The sequence below is a fragment of the Sabethes cyaneus genome, chromosome 3 (assembly GCF_943734655.1).
Source record: "Sabethes cyaneus chromosome 3, idSabCyanKW18_F2, whole genome shotgun sequence".
Lineage (NCBI taxonomy): Eukaryota > Metazoa > Arthropoda > Insecta > Diptera > Culicidae > Sabethes > Sabethes cyaneus.
In genome coordinates this window covers 112926969-112953067 of record NC_071355.1, presented here as the reverse complement: position 1 = coordinate 112953067, position 26099 = coordinate 112926969, and the positions used below count along the sequence as shown (strand labels likewise).

The 26099-nt window shown below is 39.8% G+C and overlaps 1 protein-coding gene across 1 annotated transcript in view; it reads right to left on the bottom strand.

Annotated features, from left to right (window-relative positions):
* Positions 1-14695: 14695 nt before the first annotated feature.
* The window catches only part of LOC128742238 (pyruvate dehydrogenase E1 component subunit alpha, mitochondrial-like), a 164719-nt gene continuing 153315 nt past the window's right edge, over positions 14696-26099 (bottom strand). The window contains exons 4-7 of the mRNA XM_053838529.1: positions 15421-15985; positions 15178-15355; positions 14976-15120; positions 14696-14920 (exon numbers count right to left, since the gene is read on the bottom strand). Coding sequence (XP_053694504.1) covers positions 14735-14920; positions 14976-15120; positions 15178-15355; positions 15421-15985 — 1074 coding nt within the window. The 3' untranslated portion in view covers positions 14696-14734. The remainder of the gene's footprint in view (positions 14921-14975; positions 15121-15177; positions 15356-15420; positions 15986-26099) is intronic.

Below are 26099 nucleotides of genomic sequence, written 5' to 3'. Positions count from 1 at the left end.
CAAAGATATAGTATTTCCAATTTTGGCTGACATAGTTCGACCAATAAGGTATGATTCAAACCATTTCAGGATATTGCCACATAATCCAAACCTCTGAAGTTTCGAGATAGCGATTTGATGATTTATTTTGTCGAAGGCCGCTGATAAATCGGTATATATTGCGTCGACCTGAAAATGGTTTTGCATTGAGCGAGCGATGAAAGATGTATAGGAAATCAGATTGGTGCAAGTTGACCGTTTGGATACAAAACCATGCTGGTTTTCGGCAATGTAGTTAGAGAAACTGTAGGTAAGGTATTCTAGAACAATAAGCTCAAGAAGCTTTGAAACTGCGCAAAGAGAAGCTATATCACGATAGTTGGCAACGTTTTGCTTCGAACCTTTCTTATGCACCGGAAAAACATATGAGGTTTTCCATGCAGTTGGGAAATTGCCCGAAAGTAGAGAGACGTTGAAAATGCTTGCTAATGGAGCACAAAGAGCTAAGCAGCACTTTTTCAGTATAATAGACGGAATGCCATCAGGACCGGGATTTGTAGAACTTTTAAGCTTCGATTGAGTATTGAGTACCGCTTGAGCAGTCGAGGGTTTCATTGGCGAAAACAGCGCTAAACTGTTTGCGGAAAAGCTCACATATGCCGGCAGCAGTCGTAGCTTCATCATATCCGAGGTTCATGGATCGATAGCGTACAATAGAATGTTGGAAACATTTTGAACTGCTGACTCAGCATCATAATTGTCAAGTATTGAGCTCCAGTTAATGTTGGAAAGATATTCATTCATTTTCAAAAAATCTGCTTTGCCAAAGTTATAAGCTATATCTTCAGCGGTATCTTGGTATACGAGTGGCCTGGCGTCAATTTATGAAGAAAGACATGGAGTGCGGGATGATGCCGGGTGAACTTAACAAGGGGACTGGGAGCACGATTGATAGAAACCTGCTCACTAACTAGCTCAGTACTAACAAAACAGAGATCTAGCATACGATCGTTTTCATTTAGAACATGATTGATCAAAACAAGCCCAGCCGTACTATATCCATCCAGCAGTTGAGTAACGCATCCATTCGTAGTAGAACGTGAAGGATCAGCAAAAGGGTCGTTTTCGACCCATCGGCATATTTACAAAGCATGATACTCAGTAACGAAACGAGCTAGAGACTTGAAATTTTCTGACTTTTCCTAACTTTCAAAAACTAGCATTGTGGGGGAGTTTCAGCTTTCTGCGACATCTAGAAGAGCCACAGCAAAAAAAGTTACATATTATGCATTTTCAATCCGAATTTCGTTGTCTTTACCTCGTTTGAAAGGTATGGCCAAAAGCTATCACCCAAGGTATGTTAGGGAATATTTGTTGACAAATGGCCACTTCTGCGTCGGTTCCGGAACACGCACTACCAGGTTCCGGGGGACATTTGTATACTTTGAGATAATTCATTTTGCGGCACATCAAATCACATTGGCTTGATAAAATAAGACTAATGGAAGTAACATGGGGACATTTTGGATCCAATTGGCGACTTCACCATCGGTTCCGGAACATCCGGTACCCGGTTTTAGGGAACAATTTTGATTTTTTAGGATGATTTATCTTGCGACACGTCGAATTACATCTGTTTGATAACATAATACTATTGAAAGCATAATTAAGACATTTTGAAGGCAAATGGCTACATCAGAATTGGTCCCGGAACATCCGGCACCCGGTTTTCGGGTACATTTTTGTATTTTAGGATAACTCATCTTGCGACACATCAAATCACATTGGCTTGATTAAATAAGACTGATGGAAGTAAAATAAAGTCATTTAGAAGCCAAATGGCCACTTTACCATCGGTTCCGGAACATCCGGTACCTGGTTCCGGGGGACATTTTTGAATTTTGAAATAATTCATCTTGCGGCACATCAAATCACAACGCCTTGATCAAATAAGACAGTTACAAGAGCTATGGGGACAATTTGATGACAAATGGTCATTTCATCATCGGTTCCGGAGCATCGGGTGCACGGTTTATGAGAACATTTTTGTATAGGATAATTCATCATGCGACACATCACATCACATCGGCTTGATCAAAAACAAAATAAAATAACAATAATGAAAGTACAATGTGGCATCAGTCGCGTATAATCCGGTACCCGGTATTTATAATGAACCGTAAACGTGGTAATTCGGGCTGATAAATTACCCTGCAATCCCAAAATGTCCCCAAAAACCGGGCACCGGATAGTCCGGAACCGATGGTGTTTGAAATTGATTAATGATTATATAAACTTACAATATTTCTCGATTTATTTCTCTACAAATTTTAGTGTTAAGCTTAAACAAATTATATCGATATTCACCTCTTATAATTATTTATCTTCAATTATATATATATTATTAACTATGAACGGTGAATACCATACTCAAATATGAACTCCGACACATTCGATAATATTAAATGATTTTATAGCAAATGTTGAACTCGAATTATTCACGCAGTGAACTGAAAATCAATTAACTTACTATTATATGCAACACTCATACACTCAAAACAATTTCTATAAATTGTACAATAAGATCATTTCATCACTTACTTAAGATTAAACCTTGAACGTGTAAAGTAATCTTTTTCTCTCGTCAAATCGTCGTCCGAAATTCCTCACCATACTTAGCGTTGCTAAGTTAGCAATTTAGAAATTGCAATTAACATATAGTGCCGAAACTCGGGAATCGCGTCGCCGGAATTTAATAAAAGTGCGGAGTGTCGGAAATTTTAATATTCGAAAGCACAGTGCTCAGTGAACAATTAATTTAATTTAATCAAAACTGCGCGGCCTCGATCTCGTGCTAGGTGACATTGTCGTAAGTCGCCTATTGTGTCGAAAATTCTATTGTCGAAGCACAGAGCCTTCGCTTGTGCAGCCTCCGAGTGCGGTCACGTGCTAGCCGCTAAGATGCAAGGGTCGAACATCTCGCCGTCGTTTTTCGATCCGTTTGCAGTAACAGTGCTAGCTGCTAGTAAAGCAAATCGTTATTGCCGTCTGTCGATAAGTGAGTGCTCATTCAGTGGTGCATATTGCAAGTATATGCACCTAACTCCTACCGGAGGAATCTCGTGTCGTAACCTCTAGCCGCCAACGGGATCGTGCAAATAAAGCTTTCGGCATTCCTGTTGCGACAACGTGCTCACTACTGTAAAAGTCTCATTTTTGTGAGTTTTAGTAGCTGTAACAAACGTACAGGTTGGTAGACAAATTTGATTTGTATTACCAAATTTTCCGTGTGGAACCACGTGCTACTAAAAATCCGTTGTTAGTCAGCCGGTGTAATCTTTCACAATTCCCTCCATTTTGTATAAAAGCTTCGGCTCAATGAGCCCCAAGCACAAGTCTCGTTCGGCAGCTAGCCGCTTAAAAATCCTCTACCGTAAAAGAGGTACCATTTTGGGATCCGCAAATGTAATTCGGATGTTTAATGATAATTACGATTTATCCCAAAGCTCACAAATTCAGGTACAAATTGATCTGTTAGATGATTTGTGGAGACAATTCACAGATGTACAAGATGAAATCGAGCAAATTGAAGAATTTGACGAAGCTGGGTTAAAATCGTCTTTGATAAATAAATTACCTCGTGCAAGTAATGTCCCCGCTTCCCGTGAGCTCCAATCTTCATCACAATTTGCTCAAGCCGTTCGTCTTCCCGAGATTAAACTTCCTGAATTTACCGGTAATCCAGAGCAGTGGATCGAGTTTAGGGATATTTTTCGTTCATTAGTGCATAGTAATCTTCAACTAATCCCGATACAAGAATTGCATTATCTCAAAGCATCCCTTAAGGGCGAAGCTCATCGAGTGGTAGCTCCCCTTGAAATATCGGCAGACAATTATTCCTTCGGATGGAATTTATTAGAAAGTCGATATAATAACCCGAATCTGTTGATTAAACGTCATCTCGCCGCGTTATTTTCAATTCCATCGTTAAAACGCGAATCCTCAACTACGTTGTCGGAATTGGTCGATCAATTCGACCGCCATGTTAGCATATTAAATCAACTAGAATGCGCGGAGCAACACTGGAACTCAGTGCTGGTTGAAAGTTTAAGTCGTCGGTTAGATCCTACCACTTTAAAGGAGTGGGAAGGTAAATGCAAGGAAGACGAAAGACCGTCTTACGAAAATCTCGTCGCGTTTATTCGGAAGCAGGCTCGTACGCTTCAATCGGTAAAATTATCGCAAGAAAATCAAATAGTTAGTGAATTTAAAATCCCTCAAAGACCGAAGGTAACCACATAGCTATGTCATTACTGAGCCTTCTCAGAAATGCCCCAAGTGCAAACAAGGCCATCCTATATACCATTGCGAGCAATTCAAACGATTATCTCCGAAGCAAAGATTCGACTTTGTGAAAAAATGTAAATTGTGTATCAATTGTCTTAACGGGTACCATCTTGCAAAGAGCTGTAACTCATCTAATTGCAACGTTCGCGCTAAGCGTCACCATACGCTTTTACATTTGCCGCCACTTACAATCGATACTACTAACACTCTTATCAGTTGCTCATATCGAAATGAAGTTGACTCGCAAGTGGAGGCTCCGACCACCCATACGGATCAAGTGAACTTTGTCGGATCGCGTTCATCGGGTGCATGAACCTTGCTATCATTCGCCACTATACTCGATCAAAATCGCTCATCTGTCGCGGAAGAATGTGATATACCATATGAATCCGAACATGATACGGTCCCATCAACTGCTGTAGCAATGCATCCGTTACGCGCGGGTAGTGAGGTGTTTTTGGCTACAGCCATAGTTAAAGTGAGGGACATCTCGAATAACGAATGCTACGCGCGTGTGGTACTGGACAGCTGTTCTCAGTGTAATTTCATTTCCGATTCATTTGCAAGAAGATTAGGATATAATCACGTGAAAACTAACATGGAGGTTCTCGGAATCGGTCGAGGAAAATTACACGTAAACGAGATGGTTGAAGCACAAATCGGTTCTCGTCTCGGAAGATTTTCAAGGTCAATGCGGTGCTTAATCATTCCGAAAATACCTGAAGTTTTACCGAGCAGGAATATCGAAATTAACGACTGGAATATTCCAAATTACTTGGCATTAGCAGACCCAAAGTTTTACATTAGTGCGGGAGTTGACATTCTTATCGGAGCTGAATTTTTCTTTTCTATAATTCAAGGTAAAAAATATCATTCAACTATATCTAAGGGTTATCCGTCGTTATAGAAAACAGTTTTTGGATACATTGTCTCCGAAATGTATCCCTCGTCTACAATTAAACCGCCAATTTGTATAATTGGAACCAGCACAAACCTCGACTCGTTGTTGCAACGCTTTTGGGAGCTCGACTATATTGACGAAACACGTGCTCTATCACGAGATGACCAATATTGTGAGGATCATTTCTAGAGAACGGTAAGCCGTGATAAGACCGGCAGGTATGTTGTGCGTTTGCCAGTTAGGAATGATCGGCTGCCGCTCTTAGGTAATACATACCTGATGGCACAGCGACGTCTGCAATCCATCGAGCATAAGTTTGCAAGAGATCCTCAGTTCCATGAAGAATATCGTCGTTTTATGGAGGAATATGCTCGTTTAGGACATATGGAACCAAGTGTACCAGGTAATCCAAAATTCTTTTTGCCACATCATGCCATACAGCGTTTAGATAGCTCCAGTACCAAAACTCGCGTTGTCTTTGATGCCTCATGCAGTGGTTGTAATCAACTCTCATTAAATGACGTGCTCTATGCTAGCCAGACAGTTCAGCCAACACTTCTTCTTCTTCTTCTTCTTCAGCAGCATAGAGCCGGGGTGGCTCGTGCTGTTTCAAGCACTCGTCTCCATTCAACTCGGTCTTGGGCCACTCGTCGCCAATTTCCTAGTCGTCTCAGAAGTCGCAAATCGCTCTCGACCTGGTCGAGCCATCGTGCACGTTGGGCCCCCCTGTTCCTGGTGCCGGTGGGGTTGTTGAAGAGGACTATTTTCGCCGCACAGTCGTCCGGCATCCTTACGACGTGTCCGGCCCACCGTAGCCTGCTAACTTTCGCTAGATGTACGATGGGAGTCTCCCCAAGCAGTGCCTGTAGCTCGTGATTCATACGCCTCCGCCACTCTCCGCTTTCAGTTTGTACTCCGCCAAATATCGTCCGCAGCACTTTCCGCTCAAACACGGCAAGGGCGCGTATGTCCTCCGTAAGCAGCGTCACGGCTTCAAGTCCATAAAGAACTACTGGTCTAATAATGGTTTTGTACATTGTTAGCTTCGTGCGGCGGCGTATGCTTCCTGATCGTAGCGTTTTACGAAGGGCAAAGTAGGCCCGATTTCCCGCTTGGATGCGCCGCTGGATCTCCTTACTAGTGTTGTCCGCGGTCACCAGCGATCCCAAATACACGAACTCTTCTACCACTTCTAGTTCGTCGCCGTCAACGGTTACCGTCCGTGGGAGGCGCACATTTGTTTCCTTTGAGCCTCTTCCTTTCATGTATTTGGTCTTCGACGCATTTATTTTTAGCCCAATTCTCCTAGACTCCGCTTTCAGTCTGGCGTAGATTGCCTCCGCCGTCGCAAAGTTCCTGGCAATGATATCGAAGTCATCTGCAAAGCCTAGAAGTTGGCTACTCTTGGTAAAAATCGTGCCTCTCGTTTCGATGCCCGCTCGTCGGATCACCCCCTCAAGAGCGATGTTGAACAGCATGCAGGATAGACCGTCACCTTGTCTCAACCCTCGTCGCGTCTCGAAGGGACTCGAGAGTGTCCCCGAGATGCGTACGAAACACATCACTCGATCCAATGTAGCTCTGATCAGTCGCGTCAGTTTGTCCGGAAAACCGTATTCGTGCATTATCTGCCATAGCTTGTCTCGATCAACTGTATCGTATGCTGCTTTGAAATCAATAAAGATGTGATGCGTGGGCACGTTGTACTCCCGACATTTCTGCAAGATCTGTCGGAGAGTAAAAATTTGGTCCGTAGTTGCGCGAGCCCCCATGAAACCCGCCTGATAATTCCCTACGAAACCTTGTGCTATCGGTGACAGCCGGTGTAACAGGATCTGGGAGAGTACCTTGTAGGCGGCATTTACCAGCGTAATACCGCGATAGTTGCAGCAGTCTAGCCGATCACCCTTTTTGTAGATGGGACAAACCACTCCTTCCATCCATTCCTCCGGTAGCTTTTCCTCCTCCCAAATCCTCGAAATAACCCAGTGTAGAGCCTTTGCTAGCGTTTCTCCGCCATGTTTATAAAGCTCTGCCGGTAAGCGGTCCTTCCCAGCGGCTTTATTGGTCTTCAGCAACCTGATTTCTCGTTTGACTTCTTGGAGATCAGGTGCTAGGACATCACTATCTTCCATGGGCGCTCCTAGGTTAATTTCCGTTCCGCCTCCTTCTGCGACTTCGCCATTGAGGTGTTCATCGAAGAACTGCTTCCACCTGTCGACCACCTCACGCTCGTTTGTAATTAGATTCCCTCCCTCGTCCCTACACACGCCAGGTTTCGGTGTGTAGCCCTTCCGAGTTTGGTTCACCTTCTCATAAAACTTGCGCGTGTCATTAGCTCGGAATAGTTGCTCCAATTCTTCACGATCTCTGTCCTCCTTTTGGCGCTTTTTTCTCCTCAGGATCGTGGTCAACTTGTTCCTAGCTCGTCGGTACTTGGCCAGGTTCTCTCTAGTGGCAATACTTAGATAATTTTTCCAAGCATTTTTTTTCTCCTCCACCGCTTGTTGGCATTCCCCATCAAACCAATCATTTTGTGTACTCCGAGGCTCAATACCTAGTGCCGCGGTAGCGGCCTCTCCGATGGCCGAGCGTATTCTGCCCCAACCGTCTTCGAGGTTTGAAGCATCTAACTCCTCGGAAGAAGGCAGTGCCTCATTCAGTACTTGCGCGTAGTTCTCGGCAGCTTGTGGGTTATCTAGCTGCCTGATGTTCAGCCGAGGAGGGCGGCTTTGACGTGTCCGGTATACGGTGGACAGCTTTGAGCGCACATGTACTGCTACTAGGTAATGGTCAGAATCGATATCCGCACCCCGACGGGAGCGTACGTTCGTGATGTTAGAGAAGAACCGGCCCTCTATGAGAACGTGGTCAATTTGGTTCATTGTACGTTGGTCAGGTGATCTCCAGGTGGCTTTGTGGATATCCTTGCGCGGGAAAAAGGTACTTCGGATCACCAGGCCTCGGGAAGCTGCGAAGTTTATACATCGTTGGCCGTTATCGTTTGTGTCGGTGTGCAGGCTATGGGGTCCTACCACCGGTCTATACATTTCTTCCCTACCGACCTGGGCGTTCATATTCCCGATGACGATCTTGATGTCCCGTGACGAGCAGCTGTCGTACGTTGCCTCCAGCCTCGCGTAGAACGCTTCTTTCTCATCGTCGGGTCTACCTTCGTGCGGGCAGTGCACGTTAATGATGCTATAATTGAAGAAACGACCCTTTATCCTCAATACACACATTCTCTCGTTGATCGCCTTCCAATCTATCACGCGATCCTGCATTCCGCCCAGCACTACAAAGCCCGTTCCCAGTTCGTTGGTAGCGCCACCGCTCTGGTAAAACTGGGCCTTTCCGCCACGTATCTTCCATACCTTCTCTCCTTTGCGACAGATTTCCTGCAGAGCTACGATACCGAGTTTGCGGGGTTCCAGCTGTTCAATCAGCACCCGCTCGCAACCTGCGAAATTTAGCGATCTGCGATCTGAAGTCCCGAGTCTCCATTCGTCGTCCTTATTCCGTCGCCTAGGTCGATGCCGAATATTCCGCTCCGAATATGCTTGAATGTTGTTAGTTTGTGTTGTTTAGGTGTGTAGCCGTACTGGGGCAACACTACCGAGTCTCGTGATGGGGCTGCCATCTTATAGTGCCGAGACTCACTACCTCCTTCCCGGTTAGTATACGACCTTAGTTTCCACCGGGGTTGGTTACCCGATCTCCGCTAAGGTTGCTCGTATTCCGGCTGGTACCACGAGGAGGTCGGGATCGGAGTTGCTAGATAAGAGGCTAACGACCACTATGGGGTCTATATTCCGCATTATCCGGCCGTTTACCAAGCCAACACTTCTATCTATCGTTTTAAATTTTCGCATTCCAAAATTTGTATTCATTGCTGACATTGAAAAAATGTTCTGGCAAATTTTGGTTCATCCGGAGGACCGAAATTTACTCCAAATCGTTTGGAGAGATAACCCCAATTTATCGTTTAAATCATACCGACTAACAACTGTTACATATGGAACTAGTTGCGCTCCGTTCCAAGCCACTTGCGTCCTGATTCAGCTTGCAAAGGATGAAGGACATAATTTCCCGTTAGGTGCTAAAATAATTACATCCCGAACCTATGTCGATGATACCTTGGCAGATGGAGACGATTTAGAAGAAGTAGTAAAATCGACCGTGCAACTAAAAAATTTATTGCATGCTGGGTGCTTCAATTTAAGTGGTGTGCAAATGATTCTAGAGTTCTTCGATTCCTTCTGATCTTATAGAAAAGCCAAAACAAGTGGAAATCGACCGTTCGTCATCCGTGAAAGCTTTAGGACTTTTATGGGACCCCCATAATGACTTGTTTTCATTCATGATTCCCATATTTCCTTCTTTGTCATCGTTAACCAAAAGAATAGTTGTCTCAAAGATGGCTCAACTTTTTGATCCTTTGGGATTATTAGGAGCTGTAGTTGTTAGTGCAAAAATATTCATACAGAAACTATGGGCGGGGAAATTTGAATGGGATGAAATTCTTCCCGATAGTTTCTCTGAATGGTGGATAGATTTTAGATTGAAAATCTCTATGCTGGGCCACATAAAAGTAAGTCGTCGTGTGGTGGAAGGTCAACATTACTCGCTTCACTGTTTCTGTGACGCCTCGGAAAAGGCTTATGGTTGCTGCGTGTATGTTGTAGGGCCAGATGGCTAATCTCAACTAAAAATAATGCAGCTAGCCGTTTATTAATTACCAAATCGCGAGTAGCACCTCTTCGTGGATTAACTGTACCACGCATGGAGCTTTGTGCAGCACTGTTAGGAGCAAGGCTCATAAATCAAATTTTAAACTCGACAGATTTCGCTGGATCAGTCACGTTTTGGACTGACTCCACAATTGTTTTACAGTTCAATCCCGCGAATAGAATATCGCGTGGAGTACACCCGAACCTAATTATAGATGATAACCTCTGGTGGCATGGGCCACCCTTTCTCCAACATCACGAACGGACGTGGCCGAATTTAAAAGCTATCATGCCTAATAAGTCAGTTGATGTCGAACGTCGTGCCGCTGTAGTATTAACCTGTTCATCCCAAATGTTGTCGCAATTCGAAATTTTTGATAGGTTTTCAGAACTGTCGAAACTAATACGCGTGACTGCATACTGCTTACGGTTTGCAAAAAACTGTGCTACTTTAGCTTCCCAACGCAATTTTCAATCGTTGTCGTGTTTCGAAACAAATCGCGCGCTTACATTATTAATTAAACTTGCTCAGTCTCAGTCATTCCCCAACGAAATCAAATGCTTACAAAGAGCTAATGCGAATGAATTAATACAAGGGGAATTACATTTTAAATCTATTGTCAAGGGTTTAAATCTATTTCTCGATGAAGAAGGTGTGATTCGCGTACGGGGTAGATTAGAAAAATTGACTGCTCCATTTGACACCAGGTGTCCGATCGTGTTGCCATCAGAACACCGTTTAACTATAATGAACGCTCGCGCAATTCATCTACAAACGTTACATTCTGGCCCAACTTTACTTTTATCTACAATGCGGCAAAGGTATTGGCCATTGCGGGGAAGGCAATTAGTTCGCAAAACGGTCCGGCAATGTGTACAATGCTTTCGATGCAAACCTCGCGCGCGTAATGAAATTATGGCCCCTCTGCCAAGAGTCAGAATAAACCCAGCTCGTGTTTTCTCAAACTCGGGTTTAGATTATTGCGGACCTTTTTTGCCCGTTGTCTGGAAGAGGATCGTCGGTGAAAATGTATGTTGCTTGCTTCGTATGCATGTCAACAAAAGCGATCCATCTTGAAATAGTACATGATTTGTCCGGTCAATCATGTATAAATGCAATGAAACGTTTCATTGCACGCCGCGGTCGAGTAGTAAACCTATACTGTGACAATGCTACGGCATTCGTAGGTGCGAACAGAGAACTAAAGGAGCTTCGAAATTCCGCGCCGTACTTAGCGTTGCTGAGTTAGCAATTTAGAAACTGCAATTAACAGATGGTGAAATGGTCTCCTGGCTTCAAAGTTCCATTTGTGTTATTTTATCAAGCCAATGCAATGTAATTTGATGTGTCGCATGATGAATTTTCCTATACAAAAATGTTCTCATAAACCGTGCACCCGATGTTCCGGAACCGATGATGAAATGACCATTTGTCATCAAATTGTCCCCATAGCTCTTGTAACTGTCTTATTTGATCAAGGCGTTGTGATTTGATGTGCCGCAAGATTAATTATTTCAAAATTCAAAAATGTCCCCCGGAATCAAGTACGTTCCGGAACATCGGTTCGGTAAAGTAGCCATTTGGCTTCTAAATGACCTAGTTTTCCTTCCATCAGTCTTATTTGATCAAGCCGATGTGATTTGATGTGTCGCAAGATGAGTTATCCTAAAATACAAAAATGTACCCGAAAACCGGATACCTGTTCCGGGACCAATTCTGATGTGGCCATTTGCCTTCAAAATGTCTTAATCATGCTTTCAATAGTATTATGTTATCAAACAGATGTAATTCGACGTGTCGTAAGATAAATCATCCTAAGAATCAAAAATGTCCCCTAAAACCGGGTACCGGATGGTGGCCGATGGTGGATGGTGGTGAAGTGGCCATTTGGGTCCAAAATGTCCCCATTGTACTTCCATTAGTCTTATTTTATCAAGCCAATGTAATTTGATGTGCCGCAAAATGAATTATCTCAAACCGACGCAGAAGTGACCATTAGTCAACAAATATTCACTAACGTACCTTAGGTGCCAGTTTTTGGCCATACCTTTCAAACGAGGTAAAAAAAACGAAATTCGGATTGAAAATGGATGAATGAGAGCAATTTCAAAACATAGGTCGTTTTCGACCCCAATGCATAATATGTAACTTTTTTCTAATGCATTAGGAAGGTTAAATATTTACAAATAATAATACAAATAATCATTATAAGGCCATTGCAAATTATTTTTAAATTAAAAGATGTGGCTTTTCGGTCTCGAGTTTCTTACGAAAACTTTATTTTACGTTCAGCTGACGTTTCGAAGAACTATGCCTAGTTCTTCGAAACGTCAGCTGAACGTAAAATAAAGTTTTCGTGAGAAACTCGAGACCGAAAAGCCACATCTTTTAATAAAAATTCAACGGTCTATTATAATTATCATTATTTTTAAAGTTTTTGTCCCCCCGCCCTTCAAAATTGGCTCTAAAAATCGGGGGGCAAAAAAAATTTGGTCAGTCGTGAGTAAAAATTTTTTGTATAAAATCCATTATTTGTGGGGTTTACAGCCTACAGAACTCGAAAAAAGAGTTTCCGGCGTATTAACGCTTCTAGCACAAAACAAAAGTGGAAGTATAAATAATGTAATTTCCGAAAATCGAAAAAAAAACTTTTTCCGATTTTGACTCTATTTTAGAAGGTTTTTTATTTATTTTTATTTTATTTATTTAACTACATATTCACGTAACACAAGTAACCTTATAATGGTTTTCAAAGTTTGCGTACAATGTGATTTCTGCTAATATCAATCAGTTCTAATAATAATCAGTTTTCTGCTGAGAGGAATGTTTTACAAGATATTTTGAAGGCGGCGTAGCTTCTAGCACTTTTGCACACGCTCGGCAGACGGTTCCAGAGACAGATACTACGGTGACGAAAGGCTTTCCTGCCAGCATCAGTTACACAACTGGTTAGCAAAAAGCATATTTTGCATGGAAAATATTAACTTATGTATGAAAAGCAAGTTCACTACAGACAAGGAAACAGTAAAACGATAGCGGCGACAAACGTTCAAGTTTGAATTTAAATTATAAGTTGTTTGTCATAAATTTCTGAGGATGGCTGAATAAAGTAAGCGGAAACGTTAACAATACTAAGTTATTTCAATAATTCACCGAAAAGAGTCAATTTAAATCTGATAAGGAAAAGCAAGAATAGATTCGGCTTTCACGATTAAACTTCAAGTAGAAATTCCAAAAAATCTTAATTTTTTTGCGTGATTAAAAAAATCTTTGTTTTTTTGCATTACCCCCCCTACAGTTGCCCAGCATCCGAAGGACAAAAACTTTAAAAAATATTTGTAATGGCCTAATTGAATTTTGGCAAATAATGACTTAATTCTAACTCCCTATGTCTCCAGACATGTAAGTTCGTTACACGCAATGTCCTAAAAGCGGTCAGAAAGGAATATTGTTCAACGTTATCTGCAATAAAATTATCTGCAATATGAACCGAGCGGATATCAACACGCGGGGCACGATATTCAACAAATCTAGTCAATTCGTCTGCTTTGCCGATGACATGGATATTATCGGCAGAACATCTGTGGCGGTGGCTGAACAGTACACCAGACTAAAGCGCGAAGCAGAAAAGATTGGGTTAAAGGTAAATACGTCTAAAACAAAGTACATGCTGGCCAGCGGAACCGAGGACGAACGACACCGCTTGGGCAGTAGTATATTGATCGACGGCGATGAGTTTGAGGTAGTCGATGAATTTGTCTACCTTGGCTCACTGGTAACGGCGGACAATGATACCAGCCGTGAGATTCGGAGGCGTATTATCAGCGGAAGTCGTGCTTACTATGGGCTCCACAAGCAATTGCGGTCGAGCAGACTAAGTCCCCGTACAAAGTGCACCCTGTACAAGACGCTTATTAGACCGGTTGTTCTCTACGGGCATGAAACATGGACAATGCTCGAGGAGGACCTGCGAGTGCTCGGAGTTTTCGAACGACGAGTGCTAAGAACGATCTTCGGCGGCGTACAGGAGAACGGAGTATGGAGGCGGAGGATGAACCATGAACTCGCACAGCTCTATGGCGAACCCAATATCCAGAAGGTGGCTAAAGCTGGACGGATGCGATGGGCAGGGCATGTTGCAAGAATGCCGGACAACTACCCTGCAAAGATGGTGTTCGCCTCAAATCCGGTAGGAACAAGACGACCAGGAGCGCAGCGAGCAAGATGGTTAGACCAGGTGGAGCGAGATCTGGCGGAGAGTACTCGGTGTCCGAGGAATTGGAGAGCGGTAGCCCTCAACCGAGTTACATGGAGAAATTTTGTTCAACAGGCTTTGTCTTAGGACGGCAAGCCACCTAAGTAAGTAAGTATCTGCAATAAAATGAAAATTGAAAAAATATCCGATCTTGTCACTGTTCCGTTTTTGTCACCCTTAAATTCATCATGGGGGTGACAAAATCGGGTCATTACTGTATTCAAAATAGCGATTGTAATTTTTCCAAAGGACATTAGAACACTTGGTTTGGAGAATTGCGTCTCCTGTAAAAATTACTGTAAAATTACTGGTAAATAAACTGCTTTGGTTCGGAACGATTCACTATGACTGCAAAGCGAAAATAAATTTCATTAAAATTGATAATGTTTTAAAATTTATATTTTATATTTATGAGGTTACAAACGACTTATACAATACATTTGAGTTGAAAACTACTAAAATATCTACTATTGAACACATGTTATTTTATCCCAACAATTTTACCTAGGAAAAGAAATATGTCATAGGTTGATAGCACGTTTCAAAGTTGCATGCTTAAGCCACGAGCTGGGAGAAGTTCCTCTCAAGTCGCCTTCCAGATTCTTTGCGTAAATATCAGTAGTTAATTCTGTAAGCCCTATTTCACTATCAGCCTTTGCCGCTGCAGTTGCTTCGTCAATTTCAGTTTTAATTTTTCCGTCGATAGTCTACAATTTTAGATAATTATTTGCTGTACTGTAAAACTGACTAGTCTTCACATACCTTCAAATCATCCGCAGTTACTAATCCTGCGGTAATTATTTTGTCTTTAAACGATGAAATTGGATCCCGAGTTTGGCGAACTTCTTGAACTTCGTCCCGTGTTCGATAGCTAGTACCAGGATCAGACATAGAGTGACCAGAGTATCTAAAAGATGTTTAAATAGGCAATAAACGTTCAAAAACATCATAACTGAGATATTACCTGTATGTAAATACTTCCATAACCAATGGGCCATGCTTAAGTACATATTCTATTGCAAAATCAGTGGCCAGTTTAACTGCTACAACATCCATACCGTCAACCCAAATGCCTGGCAGAACATCTCCACGTTGAAAATAACTCGTATTACACGATGATCGGTCACTACTGGTTCCCATGCCTTCAAATAATCGAATCAAATAATCTATTAAAAAGAACTGTAGTGTATATTATTTCAATTTATACCATAGCCGTTATTCTCACAGACAAAAATGCATGGCAATTTCCAAAGGTATGCCATATTATAAGCTTCAAAAACCTGTCCTTGATTTGAAGCTCCATCGCCATACAATGTTAAGCAAACTCCATTATTTCCTTTGTATTGACAGGCCATAGCCACGCCGGCACCTAATGGTACTTGTGCGCCGACTATACCATTTCCTCCATAAAAGTTAGGAGCATACATATGCATAGAGCCTCCTTTACCCCTCGCGCATCCGCCTTGCTTACCAGTCAGTTCGCATAATACGCTTTTAGGACTAACTCCCATCAGAAAAGTCCAACCATGGACGCGGTATGCTGAGATTATATTATCTTGAGGACGCATAGCTTCTTTCATCCCTACAGCACATGCTTCTTGTCCTGAGTATAAATGACAGAAACCACGAACAATTTTTTCCTTGTATAAGTTACCAGCGGATGTCTCCAGCCGACGAATAGTTTGCATCAATGTATACATTTTGATTGCTTGCTCTTGAGTAATAATAGTACTAGTTGATGGACCTTTCTGCAGATTATGAAGTTTGAAGGGCTTGAAACACACAAACAAACGATTCTGTTATCAATTTATGGAAACATATATTTGAATCTGAAAACAAATGAAAAAGGAAACTTTCCAATTAGGTATGTATATAGGTCATTCCACGAGAAATTTACAGTCAAATTTTTTTTTCTCTTCGGAATATTTTTTTTACGTTCTTTGTTAAAAAAACCTACACGTAAGACGTAAAACTACGTCTTTGTTTACTATACTGGGACTGGGTAGCACTTTGTGAAAACGAAAATAAAAGTGCAACGTTTGAATGAAAGATTTCAAATGCTAACAACTACTAAACTACTGAACGAAACTGAACAATTTATATGTCGTTGCTTAGATAAAATGACCAGCAATTTTAAGGAGGGGTAAGAGAGCAATTTTGAGCATCCAAAAACCCCCACATGCCAAATTTTGGTTTTATTTGCTTAATTAGTTCTTGAGTTATGAGGAAATTTGTATATTATTTGTATGGGAGCCCCCCCTCCTAAAGAGAAGAATTCGCCATAGAAAAAAATGTTGCCTTCTAAAACCCTCGCATGTCAAATTTGGTTCCATTTGCTTGATTAGTTGTCAAGTTTTGAGGAAATTTGTATTTCATTTGTATGGAAGCCCCCCCCCCCTCTTAGAGGGTAGATGAATCATATTTCCCCTTCTAAAGAGCGGAGGGGTCTCAATTCACCATAGAAAAAATTCTTTTCTTCAAAAACACCCACATGTCAAATTTTGCTCCATTTGCTTGATTAATTCTCAAGTAATGCAGAAATTTGTGTTTCATTTGCATGGGAGCCCCCCGCTCTTATTGGGGGGATGGGTCTCTAACCATCATAAGAACCTTCCCTGGCCCCAAAAACCCCTATATGCAAATTTTCACGCCGATCGGTTCAGTAGTTTTCGATTCTATAGGGAACATACGGGCAGACAGAAATCCCTTTTTATAGGTGTAGATTTGTATGGGAGCCCTACCTTTTAGTGGGGGAGGGGTCTCTAACCATCATAAGTATCTTCTCTGGCCCCAAAAACCCCTACATGCAAATTTTCACGCCGATCGGTTCAGTGGTTTTCGATTCTATAAGGAACATACGGACAGACAGACAGATAGAAAACCATTCTTATAGGTATAGATTTGGATGGATCGAGTTTTAAAGAATGTGTACCAAATTTAAAACCAAACTCCAATTGACTAACTGAAAACTACTTCTAAATTAGGCACAAGCGTAAATGAACAATTTTAATTAGTTTTCGTGAAACCTCTATAACTTGATAAAATAATTTTAGTGAAAAAATTAGTTCCAAGATATTTTCAATTCAATTCTATGGCTCTTAAAAAGGCCGATTCGTGAATAATTTGTTAAATTTGCTTTGAAACATCTCCTTAGAGTTACCTAGTATACCCGAGCAGGAGCGAAGAGCTAAATAATACAAAAACAATATCAAACTGTGTTATAATGGTATATTTTGTTGTTGAATAGATATGGAGATACATTGATAACACATTTTACTATTGAGTAGATATTTAAAACAGTGCATTTTGCATTAAATCGTTTCGGTATCTTCGGCAGCAATAAGTACGCCGAAGATACCGAAACGATTTAATGCAAAATAGCACTTTTATGAGCGATATTGCACTTTGGATGGTACAATTTTCCTTACAATTGACAATATTTCATACAATTTTTTTTATTGATTAAAAAATTTTTAGATTATAAATCTATACCTATAAAAAAGAATTTCTGTCTGTCTGTCTGTCCGTATGTTCCTTATAGAATCAAAAACTACTGAACCAATCGGCGTGAAAATTTGCATGTAGAGGTTATTGGGGCCAGGAAAGTTTTTAGTGATGGTTAGAGAACCCTCCCCCCTAAGAGGGGGGCTCCCATACAAATGAAACACAAATTTCTGCATAACTCGAGAACTAATCAAGCAAATAGAACAAAATTTGGCATGTGGGTGTTTTCGGTGACAAGAATTTATTCTATGGTAAATTGAGACCCCACCCCTCCTTATAAGGGGAATTATAACTCCTCTCCCCTTTAAGAGGGGGGGGGCTTCCATACAAATTTCCTCATAACTCGAGAACTAATCAAGCAAATGGAACCAAATTTAGCATGTGAAGGTTTTCGAGGGCAAGAATATTTTCTATAGTGAATTAGGACCCCTCCCCACTTTAAGAGGGGGGCTCCTGTACCAAAGAAATACAAATTTTCTTCATAACTCGAGAAGTAATCAAGCAAATGGAACCAAATTTGGCATGTGGGTGTTTTTGGAGACAAAAATTTTTTCTATGATAAATTGGGACCCCTCCCCGTTTTAGGAGGGGAGAATCCTATACAAATGAAATACAAATTTCCTCATAACTCGAGAACTAATCAAGCAAATGGAACAAAATTTGGCATGTGAAAGTTTTCGAGGGCAAGAATATTTTTAAGGTGAATTAGGACCCCTCCCCACTTTAAGAGAGGGGGCTCCTCCTATACAAACGAAATACAAATTTCCTCATAACTCGAGAACTAATCAAGCAAATGGAACAAAATTTGGCACGTAAGTGTTTTTGGAGATGAAATTTTTTCTATGGTGAATTGGGACCCCTCCCCACTTTAGGAAGGGGGGCTCCCATACAAATGAAATACAAATTTCCTTATAACTCGAGAATTAATCAAGCAAATGGAACCAAATTTGGCATGTGAAAGTTTTCTAGGGCAAGAATATTTTCTATAGTGAATTAGAACCCCTCCCCACTTTAATAGGGGGGCTTCTATACAAATAAAATACAAATTTCCTCATAACTCGAGAGCTGATCAAGCAAATGGAACCAAATTTGGCACGTGGGTGTTTTTGGAGACAAAAATTTTTTCTATGATGAATTGCGACCCCTCCCCACTTTAGGAGGGGGGGGGGGCTCCTATACAAATGAAATGCAAATTTCCTCATAACTCGAGAAATAATCAAGCAAATGGAATCAAATTTGGCATGTGAAAGTTTCCGAGGGCAAGAATATTTTCTATGGTGAATTAGGACCCCTCCCAACTTTAAGAGGGGGGGCTCCCAAACAAACGAAATACAAATTTCCTCATAACTCGAGAACTACTCAAGCAAATGGAACTAAATTTGGCACGTGGGTGTTTTTGGAGACAAAAAATTTTTCTATGATGAATTGGGACCCCTACCCACTTTAGGAGGGGATGCTCCTATACAAATGAAATTCAAATTTCCTCATAACTCGAGAACTAATCAAGCAAATGGAACAAAATTTGGCATGTGAAAGTTTTCGAGGGCAAGAATAGTTTCTATGGTGAATTAAGACCCCTCCCAACTATAAGAGGGGGGGCTCCTATACAAACGATATACAAATTTCCTCATAATTCGAGAACTAATCTAGCAAATGAAACCATATTTGGCATGTGGGTATTTTTGGAGGCAACCATTTTTCCTATGATGAATTAGGACCCTTTACCTTTTTAAGAGGGGGAGCTCTCATACAAACGAAATACAAATTTCCTCATAACTCTAGAACTAATCAATCAAATGGAACCAAATTTAGCATGTGGGTGTTTTTGTAGGCGAGAATATTTTCTATGGTGACTTAGGACCCCTTCCCACTTTAAGAGGAGGGTGGCTCCTATACAAATGAAAAACAAATTTCCTCATAACTCGAGAACTAATCAAGCAAATGGAATCAAATTTGACATGTATTTGACATGTGTTTTGGAGGCAAGATTTTTTTCAATGGTGAATTGAGACCCCTCTCTTCTTTAGAAAGCGAGTTATGGCCCATCTCCCCATTAAGAGGGTGGGCTTCAATACAAATGAAATGCAAATTTCCTCTTATCTCGAGAACTAATCAATCAAATGGAACCAAATTTGGCATGTGGGAGTTTTGGTAGAAATTTTTTCTATGGTGAATTACGACCCCTTCCCCTTTTAAGAGGGGGGCTCGCATACAAATGAAATTCAAATTTCCTTATAACTCGAGAACTAATCAAGCAAATGGAACCAAATTTGGCATGTGGGATATATTGGAGCCTTGAATTTATTTTACGCTAGTTAGAGACCTCTCACCCCTGTGGTAGGGGGATACGACTCTCATACAAATAAAACAGAAATTTTTGCGAAACTCAAAAACTAATCGAACTCGAGAAATTCGAGACTCTTCCATAAAACATTAGTCAATACAAGACCACAAAAACTATCTATAGTAACACTAGATCATTCAGGACGAGACGGTCGCGAGTGTGGCCGGTGACCCGCCGTCGGAAGCGCCGCCCACTGGGGGGCTTGCAAAACTCGAGATTGTGACAAAGATCACCCAAATTCATGATTTATGTACAACACAAATTAATTTGTGGCAATACCAAGTTTGTCGGGTCAGCTAGTATTTTATAAAAGGATTTTTTAATATCTTATATACTACTGTATTTGTTATTCAATACCTTAATAATACTAAAATATGTTATTCTAAACTCTGAATACAGTCATGTTATTGCTTTGTTATTTAAATAACACAAGTAGTTATTCGTTTAGCCTTAAAGGAGTAAAATTTTGATATTATTTTTTGTTATTTTACCAACTATGTCAGCCAAAACAAGACCAAATGTTGATATGAGTTATTCGATTTCCAATAACACACTTTGATATTATTTTGCTATTCGCTACATGATTAGAAATGACGAGCTTGTCCAAGTCGCCTGGATGCTGTTGATTTTCAGAGGTTTAATCCTCGGGAGGGGTAATTGTAGAGCACTTGTTGTAGTAGGTCAGCACTTCCACTTCTGTTCTGTGAGGTCTCGGTCTAGAAGTCTCGGTAGAAATTCGTTCGAAGATACCATGCTGCATCAATATCCGGACACTTAAGCAGGCCATATTTTTAATATGCTCCGTAAAGAATAATTTCGCAACATTCTAGTAATTGCTTTGCACTATAATCAACTATAAGGCTTAAATTTGCAAAAACACATGAACTTTACAATGAAAACTCACTATAATACATTAAGATCAGAGAAATAAACAGGCTTGTCTTGTTCATAAATCCGGACACCTCACATCTCAGTGAATCAATATCCGGACACTTTTGATTCGTTTTCCGGACAGGCAAAACTTTCTCATATTTTGTCTAAGAAATGTATGCTTATAGGTAAACAACTGATCACTTGTAAAATATAGTCTTAAATAATCATCTCTCTATATATTTTTTACTTTTAATTCCACTTTTGTGTCATTACGGTGCGATTTTAGTCAAGTACGACACTGACCCACTTACTCATCCACAGAACGAAAGTAATTAAGTACTTCTACATTAAGCACCTTAAAGTATTTTGGATTTCCAAATATTTTGACGGTTCCAGGGATCAAGAATTCAAGGCTCCTTTTTGTAACACACCTTCTGGCTGATTCAACATGTCCTTTCGCATTTTATAAAAAAAAATATTAGGCAGTTATCATCAATAGACAAACATGTCCGGATTTAAAAACATGATTTTATATCCGGACAGCGTAATTATTTATAAAAACGCACTTTATTTCAATACATTAATGAATGACACCTTCTTTATCGATGCTACGTTTAAAAAATTGATTTCTTTAAACAATAAGGTCCCAAAATCGCGAAAGCACAACTTTTTAGTAATCTTAAAAAACTCGTAGAAAAAACCCTGTTGGACACCAACGTAACGTTTGGATTTATTTAAGTTATTTCGCGCAGCCTACGTAACCACCGAAAATGTTCAAACGATCTTAGATATTTTTGCAAAGAAATCCACATAGCTACATCTCATAAATTGCATATATTTTTACTTAATAAGGATAAATTAGTGAAGGTGTCCGGATATTGGTACCGTCCGGATTTTGATGCAACATGGTACTCATTTCGTTTGAAAAATTACCTGTGTAAGAATGGATCTGCTTCAGGACCTTATATATGTGCATTGCGTTTTCTAACACCGATTGCTCTTATCACCCTTGTTGAAGTTTTACGAGCCTTGCGCGCCTTTCATCATTAATTTTCGGAGCTAACCGGCAAAATTCATGTACTATACCCTTGAACGCTTCATAGAAACTAATTTGGTGATCAAGTAGTCTCTGTTTCATTAGAATCGGGATTTTTCAAGTTCTTTCATTCCATTATCTTCGTTACTAAAGGGCATAGCTGGCCGATACACTAATAGCAAGCTGCGAAACTGTTACTGTTTTTGCTACACGAAAACTGATGATGTTTTGTGTTGCATTTCAGTGTGTCTAAAAGCATTCAACATAAAAGAAAAAGCTGAGGAACTGTGAGCTGAAATATCCAATATTCAATAAAATGGCAGTAACTAGACCGAAAGGTTATAAAAACCCGAATTAATCCACCTAGCGGCGTGATCTAGCCTTTCTACTGCCACAATAATCATTATTTAATTTCGCAGGAACATCTATAATTAACTTGTCTATATTTTTACATATCCGTTCCGTATTCCTCAAAATCCTTATTTGCCAGTAAAATTCACAACGTATTGCGTAGAATAATTATATTTTCTTTCCTTGGGTGCGTAAATACTTGTAAGCGTCATTTATGTTACTTGATGAACACCTTGTTTAGTTTTTTATAATCGGTTGGCCTTAACTTTCGGGCTTCAGAGCCACATACGAAACTTGTTTTGAATTGACAATATGAAATATGTGTTCATAGCAGATTTTTTGATATTTTGATATTAATACCATACGTTCAAAAGTTAGCATCTTTGAAAAACAAGAGTTCAGAAAAATTATTATTATACTTCGCTTTTGAAGAAAAAGGATATCGACAACAAAATGATTAATCTCAAAATTTTACTATTAGTTTGCTTGGCTTGAATTTTTCAATATATCTGAATTAGAAAAAATAACTGAATAGAGCATTAGATATGAAAAAGAGAAATTGAACTTTTTCTTAGCTGGCGCTCCTTCAAATAATTATTTTTGCATGACAATCAAAACTTAAGCTTCTTTTGAATGTACTTTCATGAAAAGATAGTCTTGATTAGCTTAATCGCATCGTTTTTACAATGTTAGAGGGTTAGGAAAACAAGATGAGGTCGAAAAATAGTGCAAAAGCTGCGCCATAAACATGCTTGAGAATGGGAAATATGATCGATATGATGTCCAGTGCTTGTCATTTTTGATTTATTTATTAAAACATGATACATGACATAAGACATCTGTCCTTTAAAATGTTACTAACGAAAACAAATCCTACAAAATTACTACTGTGCAACGTTTACTTCCTATTTTTCATGTAACATTTCTAAGCTCTAGTATCTATTGATTGAAAAGAGTATCTATTGATGCGCAAAATTTGTTTGAAATTTGTATAAATTTATTTGGAAAAATCAACTCACTAGTATTTTTAATCCAATATACCACTATATCTACATGCTTAAATTAACTTCTGTTCTTTGCTTTTTGCTTTTCTTGTACAACTGTGAATAACAGCAAGTGAAGAAAATGACAATTGAAATCTGAAATCAAAGAAAAGAAAACACTTTTCAATTGAATCCCACTATTTAATATTTATTTGCGACAGATACGTAGTTCGCCTACGACGTGCAGGCTTCATCAGTATCGAAGTTTTTTTTTCTTTTCTTTGATTTCAGAGTTCGTATTCCACAAAGAGGCTTCAAAAACTTCAGACAATTGACATGTTTCTCACTTTTCTTGAATTTCATTGCAAATTTAAAAAATGCAAATTGTCATCACATACACACACATACATACTACATACATACATACATACATACATACATACATACATACATACATACATACATACATACATACATACATACATACATACATACATACATACATACATACATACATACATACATACATACATACATACATACATACATACATACATACATACATACATACATACATACATACATACATACATACATACATACATACATACATACATACATACATACATACATACATACATACATACATACATACATACATACATACATACATACATACATACATACATACATACATACATACATACATACATACATACATACATACATACATACATACATACATACATACATACATACATACATACATACATACATACATACATACATACATACATACATACATACATACATACATACATACATACATACATACATACATACATACATACATACATACATACATACATACATACATACATACATACATACATACATACATACATACATACACACATACATCACACACATGTCATACATTGAATACAATCAACATTTGATTGATATGTTTTGATTTCAAACGTTTTAACGGTTTAATATACGGTGCTTAAGTGTTAAAGTTTGAATAACTTTTGAATGAACCGTCCGATTTTAAATAACTCGGTTTCGTTTGATAGATCTCAGCAGTAATTTTCAAATAATCATAAAATGTGTGATGTTTTTCATTAAATTAATGCTTATATGTTACATAAATATGTTTTAAATACTATTTTTTCACATTTCTTTATGTAACTTTCAAACTACAAGTCCAATCGTCATGAAATTTGGAAGTTAAGGGTTTGCAAGGCTCCTCTTTCATATGCAATCAATTTTGTTCAAATCGGTTAAGAGACCTATGAGATAATGAAGTCCCATATTTTTCGTATTTTTATACATAACTTTTGAACTAAAAGTCCGATCAGTATGAAATTCAATAGCGACCAATGGGACACCTAGACCTTTCATTTGACGCTAAGAACATTAAAATCGGTCCAGCCATCTCCGAGAAAAATGAGTGAGATTAAAAGCGTCACATACACACACACACACACATACACACACACACACACACACACACACACACACACACACACACACACACACACACACACACACACACACACACACACACACACACACACACACACACACACACACACACACACACGCACACACACACACACACACACACACACACACACACACACACACACACACACACACACACACACACACACACACACACACACACACACACACACACACACACACACACACACACACACACACACACACACACACACACACACACACACACACACACACACACACACACACACACACACACACACACACACACACACACACACATACACACACACACAGAAAATGCTCAGTTTTTGAAACTGAGTCGACTGGTATATGACATTCGGCCCGCAGGACCTTCTTTCCATTTCCGGTTTTCCAAGTGATTTCTATACCTTTATACTATATATTTATATAGTAGAAAGGCAAAACGATGGATTTCACTCCCACAACTACCTGATAAATGGAATAGAAATAACAAGTTCATACCCGAGAACACTCAAACGTGACTGGCTGGAAGCTTATGTAAATTCACTGAAATTGATCGATTTTATGTAAAAATTGCAGCAGTTAGCTGTAAAGACCTTTTCTGAAAACAACAGAATAGGTATACGATTTGTGAATCGATTGGTTGGTAATCCAGCAAAATCCGTTCATAATTGACTGAGCTATTACCGTTCAAAATCTATCATTTATTCGTGTCTCGATCATTTTTGTTTTCGTAGCATGCCACTCTATAAAAGTAAAACGTAGTCCTACGTGAAAAAATCCTGCAAGATCGATTTGATTTAGTTTAACATGTGAAGGAAAACATTCTTTTATCCAGTTGGCCATTGCGACTCAAGACTATTTTTTAAAAAGGGCGTGTGTACCGTCACATTGAAATGTAGCGGATTGATATCTAAGAAGAAACTGTAGACCAGCGTTTGCCAAGTGGAGGTTCGTGAACTCCCAGGCGTACGCCAAAAATTTTGCTCGCAGCAAGGTAGTATAGAAAGCGTGCAGAAAGGTGAAGCGATAGCCTGCGTGGTGGATTTTGTAAGTTTTCGTGGAAATCGAATTCCGAGATATAGGGCACGGGAGGGTATTTTCAGCCCAAGCGATGGCATCTATTTTTTCAGCATATGGCCTAGTTCAAGTGGAAGAACAGATGGCTTTGACGTTCTTCAAATAGGCTGAATTTAGGAACCTGCTGAAAATACCCTACGCGCTGATGCTCAATGATATATTTTTACCCGGCTGATTTATTCATGTTTCCATACGTGAAGTTC